This window comes from Solanum pennellii, chromosome 11 (genome assembly GCF_001406875.1).
Source record: "Solanum pennellii chromosome 11, SPENNV200".
Taxonomy (NCBI): domain Eukaryota; kingdom Viridiplantae; phylum Streptophyta; class Magnoliopsida; order Solanales; family Solanaceae; genus Solanum; species Solanum pennellii.
In genome coordinates this window covers 30,140,219-30,150,527 of record NC_028647.1, presented here as the reverse complement: position 1 = coordinate 30,150,527, position 10,309 = coordinate 30,140,219, and the positions used below count along the sequence as shown (strand labels likewise).

Genomic DNA, 10,309 nt, shown 5'->3' with positions numbered 1-10,309 from the left:
ATTCAGTGGACTCAATTTTTTCCTTTATATTTCATTCTATTTATACATATCCTTTTATGTTTTTTACACTCATTAATTAATACTTGTGATATTAATTGTTGTTTCTGACTACATGTTTAAAACTTTATTTTTTATTTTTCTGCAAAGTTATTTTCTCCGGTTATACTGAACATATACACATATAGTACGTATATTTATTGTGCAGAAAATAATTATTGTACGTAGTTTCAAAAATTTATGTTTTGATATTCTATAACACAAAAGTACTATATATAAGCTTACATATTATCTCCTTTTACATAGATATGAAATTTCTCACATATCAATTGAAGAAATTCATTATGCAAGTTCAAAAGTTATAATTGCTTGTATGTGCAAGCATAATTTCTTTTTTGAATATATAAACAATTTTTTAAATTTTCTCCTTTGACATATCACAATTGTATAATCTACGCAACTTATGTTTCTTTTTGTTACAAAATACCTTTGTATATACATTCTTATTTTCTTCTTTATTTTTCTTTCAACGTTGATTATAGAACCAACGATTTATTATATCGTGAATAATTCATTCATTTGAGGTTCTTAAGTTATGTGATAATGAAAAATAATCAAATTCATGTTGAAATATTGCTAATATTTTTGTAAGAACCTATTTTTCTATTATCTTTTATGTAAGGATATTAGTAAAAGTTTATTTGCAAGTTCAATGCAACTATTATTTATGATCGCACGAAGCACGGGAAAATTACCTAGTATATATTAATATATAGGAAAAATGCACAAGTACCCCCTCAACCTATGCCCGAAATCTCAGAGACACACTTATACTATACTAAGGTCCTATTACCCCCTGAACTTATTTTTTAAGTAATTTCTACCCCTTTTCGGCCTATGTGGCACTAGCTTGAAAAAAAAATCAACCAGCGTTGGGCCCACAAGATAGTGCCACGTAGGCCGAAATGGGGTAGAAAATTATTAATAAAATAAGTTCAGGGGGTAATAGGACCTTAGTATAGTATAAGTGTGTCTTTGAGATTCCGGGCATAGGTTGAGAGAGTACTTGTGCATTATCCCTATTATATATAATAGGAGAGGTGAGTGCGCCTAAGTGTCATCGCCTCAATTAATCTCTAATTTTTAACTTTTAAGTTATCAATTAACAATCAATTAAATAGAATTAATTTAATTTTTTTATTAAAGAAAAAGTTATTGTTTTAGAAGACAAGTTAAAATTGTTTGTTTATCTTTTCTAATAAGAAATGTTACATTTTTTATGACACATTTAGTCTTCAATTTTGAGTTTTAAAGAAACAATTAAATAATTATAATCAAAATCATTTAGAAAGCATTCTGAAATTTCTCGAACTTTTTCATTTTTTAAAAAGAAAATTTTAAATTTTTTTGTCATTTTAAATATAAGTTTTAAATAAGTAATCTAAGATTAGACAAGTTAAAATTGTTTGTTTATATTTTTCGACCATAGTAGAAGTGTGAGTAAAAGTTAGGATATCAATATGTCTTCTAGAAGTATTTTTTTTATTCATTGAGGATGTTTTTTTAATTTCTTGCTGCCCTAGCTTATCGTCTTTCACATAGCAGTTGCTTTGCATTCATGCATGTATCCACCTTTGAAGCAGGAGAACCGCTATTTTTCCTTTCACATCTTTCATTCTCAATCTTCTCCAACCATGAAGGAAATCTCAAGGTTATTCTTCGTTATTTTTCAGTTTTATTCTTCAATTTTTTGATTTCTTAGATTTTCCTTTTCCCCTCTATTTTCTTTTGATGTTCAATTTTGATTTGATTTCTTAGATTTCTATTTTCCATCTATTTTGTTTTGGCTGTCAATTTGGCTCATATATCTTTTGATGTTAGATTTGGCTTTAAATTCTGGTTAAATAGAATTATGATAGATAATCTATGATTGAAAGTTTAGTTTTATGGGTTGATGAAGTTGGATGCCCACTAACATAGACAAGCGTAATGATATAAATTAGCTACATAGATATGAGTTAAGCTACTAAAGATTATGAGTCAATAAGAAGGACGAGCTTGAAAGCAAGCAGGAAAGAGTTAAAATGTTTAATAGTTTATTCACTACAAAAAAACACTTAAAATCTGGGGGTTAAAATTACATATTCCGGAGGTCAGTAACCCTCGCAACTTAGTTTTATGGCAGTTGCAGAAACTCCTACAATTAGGTGTGCCACAATTATGTTGCAGGGGTTTTTTTCCAACCCCTGGTACTAGTAGCGGGGGTTTGCTAACGGGGGTTTTGAACCCACAAGTTGATAACTGCACAAATTCTAGGATTTATAACCTCAACAATTTATATACTCTGGGAGTCAAAAACCCCACGATTCATGAATTATACATTGAAACTAACAAGATTTTTAACTCCTGCTATTTATGAAATATATCTTTTTCTAAAATTTTGCTGGAAATTAAATATTCAAAATTAAATAATAATAACTAATTAATTAACATAGACAAATCTAAAAGGGCATATTAGTATATGAAATAACACAATAGTTCACCACAAAAGCATGTCATAAAGTGTACTATTAGTTCTACAAACTTAATTGGAACATGTTATTCACTTCAACCATATTATTACAAGAAACTTTCAATCACTACAAAAACTTGCTTGAACTTCAAATCACTACAAAAAATTGCTTAAACTTTAGATCACTAGCATCCAAACTCAAGAAAGGATCTACAATTATTCATGAAACTTCAGCGGGGTTCACTATGATTACTATCACTAACATCACCTGGCTGCAAAGGAAAATACACATGTAAGTGACTTCATGCAAACTCAAGACTTTTACTCTGATAAAATATGAAATAATGCAAGCTAACACTAAGCATGTGAACAACAATACTAAATTCACTACTATGAAAGTAAATACCAATGCCACTCATTAACAAATAGGAGATGTAATCATGCAATTTTCTTAGAGATATGAACTGTCTTTGCAAGTACAACAAGACCAAGCAATTCAGATGAGTTTATGCGGAAATACTCATAGCATGATTGCATTTAAGGATATGAAAATCACAAATCCTAAAACTGATTCGACCTCAACAAATAACAATAGTAGTACATATCTGCATATGTGCAAATATGCATACGTACAATAGCTATTTTTTTTCTTTCTTGCCTTCTGACAGTACCTGGATCAACTTATGCAAACTTGACTATTTCACCGAGTACTTGCTAACCTCTGCCTACCAAGACTTTGGGAATGAGAAGAAATCACCTAATGTTTCTTGTCTCTATTGACATTTGAACCCTAATTTCCAATGATTTCCTCCCCCCCCCTAATCGACCAGTAGACCACACTATTGGGTGCACACATAAGCATAGCTATCTAATTGCAGAAAGCACCAACAAGAAGGAGCAGAAAGTCCAAAGGGTTACACACATCCTATGATTTACCTGATGTTACTCGGCAGGCTAAGGAAAAGAAGTCAACAACAAGAACAATGCAAAGTAAATACAAACTTGTCGTTTAGACGCCAGAAGAAAACTCTTCATGGACTATAAATTAGGTTGTTGTGTATTTCCATAAGAGTACATAATGTTGCACAAGAAGCTCAAAAGGAAAATCATTTCCATTTACAAATATTGGACAGTAAAGGCCAATTTGCTGCACATTTTGCACTAGCAGTGGCCATGCATATGTAGAATTGTTTTTCAATTAGCATTTGATGCACTAGCATTTGTTTTTCAATTAGCATTTGATGTAAACTAAACGAACATATCTGATATATAAATAAGGTCATTGAAGAAGAGAGAATGTAAACATTATATTTACCATTGTAGTAGTAGGAGCAAATAACCCCACAAATTGTTCTGGTAATGCCCCTTCTTTCATTATCATATATGACTTGAAAGCAGCCATCATTTGAATGTGAGAATTCAACAATTTATTGTAGTTCTCCTGGCAATTGGATGGACATGAAACACTCGAAGCATTCATACCGCTGAATCGAGGTCTTGCTTGTTTAAAAACTCTAGTGGGAACAACTCCTAATCCCAAACACCTTACCCTTCCAGAGTGCTCTTTTCCTAGAATTTTTCCAACTGCATCATCTGGCGATATTATAGACTCATCCACAGTGCTTTGACTCAGAGTTTGCTGAATTTTTTCCTGAGTATAGTACACACACAGAACACTTTATCAAAATTTTAAAAAGTAATTGAGAACAAAGATGTATTACCTAAATATAATCAAAGTGCATTCACATATTCCTGAGTTAGGAATTCCTTTACTCCTGAGTTTAGCATTCATAAAATAAGCAAAGTACATGCATATATTCAATCCAAGTGAGAGATAATTAGTGAGACATAATTTTAAATCATTTACTCAAGCAAGGATTTTAAATCACTTCAAAATGACAGCACACTATACTAAACAAGGCACCATCAAACTGATTTGAACAATAACAATGACGAAAATATTAACAGAGAATCTCAGGTTTAAAATAAATAAGAGACTAAACATAAACTGCTTGACTTAACTTGTTAATAGAATAGGGACAGACTTGACACAACCAAGGAACTGGAGTGCTATTATTTCCCCCATTAACTAACTTACACAGATAACTTTTGCCGCTTCATTTACATATGCTCCATCTACATTCTTATGAGTAGCAAGATAAAGTTCTGCTCGCCCAGGCATTTGACCGGTCTCAGCCATCTATAAGCAAAACAATCAACTTAGAATAACTTAACTAATTAAAAATAATTACAAAATAAGTCATCTTAATAACTAAATAAAATGAAAAGAACTAAAATCTTTAACCATTTCAGCCCTTCTTCTAGAGTTAGCTTTGGATCCACCTGTGTGTGGAATGATTTGTTTCTTTCGACTTTCAGCATTTCTGTTGCACATTTCCTAACAAAAAAGATACACGAAATTCAATCATTAGAAAGTAATTATATGACTACACATACTACTTAAAACAATTAAATATATATACCTGTGTTTCTTTTTTATAACGATAATTAACATAAGAAGTCCACTGATCTCTTGGAATTCCAGGTGGAACATTATCCATAATCTGAGTTTTGCTTTTAAGTGGATCACTGAACACTTTCCATATGTCCAACCTATTTGCACTCCACTTCTTTGAAATACAGTTATAAACATATCGTCGAGCAGCTAAGTTGGTTGTCTCAAAAAAAAATCGAGGCTTCAATAATAAACACTAGTTAGCTTACCTATTAAATTTAAATATAAAGATTCGAGAAAAGAATATAAGTATAGTATTCAGAATATAGAGTTTATACCACTATGATTTGATCAAAGACGCTATCGAAGTATGACATAGGCATATTTGGCCATTTGTCAAAGTGCATTGGAAATAAGGACGAATCAGCAGCTAAAATTCCACAAAAACCAGAAAGAAGGGGTTGTGCTTCTCCAAATGGACAATCCAGGTAGTCAAAATTGACCACAATACGATCTTCTCCAGATAAATTTAGCACTTCTTTGACTTTCACTTTGAGTTTCTTTTTGTTTCCTTCTGAATCTGGAATAGTGAAAATGATATAAAATGAAAACATGTTCAATTTTCCAACCAATCATGTTCTAGAGTGGGTTGTAGTACTTGTTTATGTTTTTAATTGTTTCCCTCTATTGTTCCACAGTGGGTTGTTGCCTTTTATTATTCTTTATTATGTGATGTATTATGTTTTTAATTGTTTCCCTTCAATTGCAGCAATAATGACTTTTGATCATCAAGACATTGAGGGAAAACCAAGAAACTTGTATTTTTTTTTCACTTTGTGATTAAAATGAAGGGAGTAGGTAGAAAAGAAGATGAAAAGTGAGGGGAAAAATAGGACAAGCCCCTCTAACAAGAAGAAGAAAAACAAGACAAATGGAGAAGAAGAAAAAAAGATGAAAAAGAAAGCAGAAGTGTAAAGTTTACCTATTGCTTCTACGGTCCAATACTCCGTAGACTCACGTCCAACCACACGCTTCTTAAATGATTTCGGTTGTGATTCGGCCTGACTTGATGAAGTCGAATGTGATACAGCCTGATTTGAGGAAATAGACTGTGATGCAGCCTGAGTTGACCGAACCGGCTGTGATGTAGCCTGAACTGAGAAAGTCATCTTTTTTTTCGCCTGAACTGATGAAATCGATTGTGATGTGGTTGGTTGTGCGTTGGGCTGAACTTAGAATGTAGGTTGTGTTTGAACTGAGTTTTGCAAGTTCTGCCAGCGGTTGGTCTTTGCCATTTCTACAATAAACCAAACATAAGATAAATCAGAAATTCTTTAAAAAAATACTGTTATTGCAATACTTGTAAAGATTACTAGTTCATCCAGTTATAAGACTGCAGATTTTCATAAGAAATTTGTATCCAAATCCACACACACATGAAAAGTTCAAATCTTAATGAAAGAGTGATGTGATTAGCATATACAAATAGTTTTTCCTTTACACCAAAACTAAAAAGCATGCTATATGTGTTCAGACATATGCTCCTCTGTTGAGATTTGGACATTTCCATAATCAACATCGAAAAAATTTTCAAATTCTTGTTGTTGGTAGGGCTCATTCTCAAATATCTCTTCTTCATCAACTAGTCCCATGTCAAACACATCTCTTGGTTGTAAATGTATAGCTACACTCCATTCTTTATCTGTTTCATCATCAACATAGAAAACCATATTTGCTTGTGATGCTTCAATATAAGGATCATCATCCTCACGATCAACGGTGTGAATCAATTTAGAAAAATTGACACAATTAAAGTTCCAATCATCTCTTTTAAACCCTCTATCTCGAGTAGTGTCCGCCCACTTGCATTTGAAAAGCACAACCCTGAACTTTCCATAATAGTTAAGCTCAATAATATCTTCCAACTTCCCATAATATGGTAAATCTGCTTGTCTTGCATTTCTATCAGCACTAGATGCAACGCAAGAAGTGTTAGACATAAGAAAAACTCCACTATTTTGAGTTTTCAATCCTTGTTCTCTTGACAAAGTTCGAAATTTGAACCCATTAATGTTATAAGCAGTGAATCTTCTTGCATATGGCGCTGGACCTTGTGCTAAAAACTTTATATCATCAGAGATTGTGTCTTCTATATCTGGATTCATTATCTAAATAAGAAAAATATTTTCGTCAGATATTCTAAATTGAATTAGAAATCCTATGCAAAACTATCATCTAATTTCAATCACTCACCCGCTTAGGAAACCAATCAGTAAACTCTCTATTAATTCTCTTTTCTACCTCTGTTATCGAAGGTTTTCTGCCTCTTGAACTCCTTTTAATGTGTTGCCTAAATTCACTACAAATAAAATCAATGAACAACCATTTTACTAATGTTTTTTAATAGATCAAGCTTATTTAAATTACTTACTCAATAAATGGCTTTGCTGAAGCGCAATTAAGTAATACATATCGATGAGCTTGAGTTTTCTCCAAATGAGTCAAAGCAAATGTTATGAAGCCTCCGACAACTTTACCTTGTCGAGGGAACATAGATGACCTTTCAGGAACCTCATCATGATTTGTTTCATCATTTACTCGTTTAGGCCTATTTACCCTCGATTCGATATCCTCAAAATAACGAGAATAAAGAGTTAGAGCTTCTTCAATTTTTTGACCTTCAGCTATACATCCTTCTGCCTGTGATTTGTTCCCTATAAGTGACTTGAAATGACCTAACAATCTACCATTAAAATTACATAGTATTAGAACAAGCATTTACTTTGAGACAAAAGTTTTTAAAAATAAGATATTTTACCTTTCAACAAAATACATCCATCGATAATGTACTGGACCACCTTGTATTACTTCGTCCACTAAATGGACAGTTAAATGAACCATTACAGTAAAAAAGGATGGAAGGAACAACATCTCTAGGTGGCAAAGAGTGATAACAATCCGTTTTTGTAGTTTTTCAAGGTCCATGAGGCTCAAGTTTTTCAGACAAATGTGTCTAAAAAAAGAACAGAACTCTACCAAAATTGCTACAACTTGATTTGGAAGCACATTGCGAATTGCTATCGGCAGTAATTGTTCCATAATGATGTGACAATCATGACTTTTTAATCCAAAGATCCTCTTTGATTCTAGATGTATACAACGAGATATATTACTCGAATAACCATCGGGCATTAAGATATTCTTTAAAGTTGTAAGGAAGGTCACTTTCTTATCCTTTGGAATTGTAAATGCACCAAGCCGAAAATCACCATTCTCATCTGCCCAAAGGTCTTCCCTTATACCCATATCTTGTAGATCTTTTCGAGCTTCAATGTGATCCTTTGACTTTTCTCTATCATTTAACAGAGTGTGAATAATATTGTCAAAAACATTTTTTTCAATATGCATAACATCTAAATTATGGCGCAACAAGTTGGATTCCCAATAAGGAAGATTGAAGAATATGCTTTTTTTCTTCCACTGTTTAGTTGAACCTTCACCCACACTGCTTTGTCTATTTTTTTTTCTTTTTCTTTTTATTTTATCATTCAACTTTTCTTGTCTTCCAAATGTAACATTAATATTTGTCACTTGTTGCAAAATATCAGATCCAGATAACTTTTTGGGGGGGTTTCTTTTTTCTACAATTCCATCAAAATGATTCCTCATTAATCTGAACTTATGATTTCTTGCCAAAAATCGACGATGACCAACAAAGCACCACTTTCTACTATGAGTAAGTCGACAAGGTTTCATGTCAAAATTACAAGATGGACATGCAAAACCGGTATATGTGTTCCAACCAGATAAGATACCGAGTCCCGGAAGATCACTAATTGTCCACATAAGAGCTGCCCGCATTCTAAACATTTCATTCTTTGATGAATCAAAAGTTTGTACACCTTCACTCCACAACTCATTCAACTCCTTAATAAGTGGTTGTAAGTATACATCTATGTTATTTCCCACCATTCGTGGACCTGGAATGATCATTGATAGAATAGAATTTGGTTGTTTCATGCACAACCAAGGTGGTAGGTTATATGGAACCAAAATTACAGGCCAAATGCTATTATTAGTACTCATCGCTCCAAAGGGATTGAAACCATCACTAGCTAACCCTAATCGAACATTTCGAGATTCAAAAGCAAATTCAGGATAAGTTGTATCAAATCTCTTCCATGCCTCACCATCTCTAGGATGCCTTAAAATTCCATCTTTGTTACCACCTTCCGTATGCCACCTCATATGTTCTGCTATCTTAGAGCACATGAACAGTCTTTGTAATCTTGGCTTTAATGGGAAGTAACGCAAAATTTTTGCAGGTCTCTTTTTTTTCTTCTTACCCCTAGCAACCACTTTAATGTTTGTATTCTTCTCATCAAGCTTCCATCTCGAAGTATGACAATGCTTGCATGTTTCCTCATTAACATCATCTCCCCAATACAACATGCAATCATTTGGACAAGCATCAATCTTAACATAATCAAGACATAACTTGTTGATAGTTTTCTTAGCCTCATAAAAAGAATCAGGGATCTTTGCAAATTCAAAGGCATCCCTGAGTAGATCCAATATCATAGTCATTCCTTTGTCACTTAGACTAGACAAACACTTTATGTGATATAACTTTAACAAAAACTCTAATTTTGAGTACTTAGACCCTTCATACAATTCTTCCCTTCCATCTTTGAGCAACTCAAAAAAGTCTTTGTCATATGATGTGGGTATATCCTTTAATATCTCTTCTTCTGCCACTATTTGCGATGGACCTACATCAAATCTCTCTTGCCTAAAGCCATGAAATGCTTCGTTAATCAATAATTCTACAGGATTTTTTGGAGGCAGTGTATCCTGAGTAAACTCTCTGCTTTTAGAATTTTGTAACACACTTGTTTCCCCATGCATAACCCAAATGACATAATTTTGAGGAAATGGCTTGCAAATCAAATGATCAAATACTACCTCTCTAGTCTGCCATTTTCCAAAACAACATTGAGGACACGGGCATTTTATTCTATCTTCTATAGCTCCATTTTTAAAAGCAAATTCCAAAAACTGATTCAAACCAACCAGATATTCCTTTGTGGTCCTTGGCATTCTAATCCAAGATTTATCCATCGAAAAAACAAAATTAGCAGACAATATCACCTATAAGATTTTCATGAGAAAATAATAAGGTTAGAGTGATATTTTAACAATTTTATGTACCAGCTAATGCAGAAATGGAGTATATGCAGAAATGGTCATAATGTTTTCTTTTTGCATGCCAAAATTGTAACATAATGAACACAGGAAGTGGATGTGGATTTACAGAACAACAATCTGAGAGAAAATGTGTATTT

The 10,309-nt window shown here is 32.8% G+C and overlaps 2 protein-coding genes across 2 annotated transcripts in view; both read right to left on the bottom strand.

Annotated features, from left to right (window-relative positions):
* Positions 1-2,739: 2,739 nt before the first annotated feature.
* LOC107004333 lies at positions 2,740-6,190 on the bottom strand. The gene is made up of 7 exons (XM_027912719.1): positions 5,947-6,190; positions 5,303-5,544; positions 4,993-5,205; positions 4,815-4,907; positions 4,608-4,709; positions 3,825-4,160; positions 2,740-2,781 (listed from the first exon to the last, which is right to left on the bottom strand). The coding sequence occupies exons 1-7, from the start codon at positions 6,131-6,133 to the stop codon at positions 2,740-2,742; spliced, it is 1,215 nt and encodes a 404-aa protein (XP_027768520.1). The 5' UTR covers positions 6,134-6,190.
* A 294-nt stretch (positions 6,191-6,484) lies between these two features.
* LOC107003796 overlaps positions 6,485-10,309 on the bottom strand; it is a 5,986-nt gene continuing 2,161 nt past the window's right edge. The window contains exons 3-6 of the mRNA XM_027912718.1: positions 7,783-10,115; positions 7,396-7,707; positions 7,218-7,314; positions 6,485-7,132 (exon numbers count right to left, since the gene is read on the bottom strand). Coding sequence (XP_027768519.1) covers positions 6,485-7,132; positions 7,218-7,314; positions 7,396-7,707; positions 7,783-10,085 — 3,360 coding nt within the window. The 5' untranslated portion in view covers positions 10,086-10,115. The remainder of the gene's footprint in view (positions 7,133-7,217; positions 7,315-7,395; positions 7,708-7,782; positions 10,116-10,309) is intronic.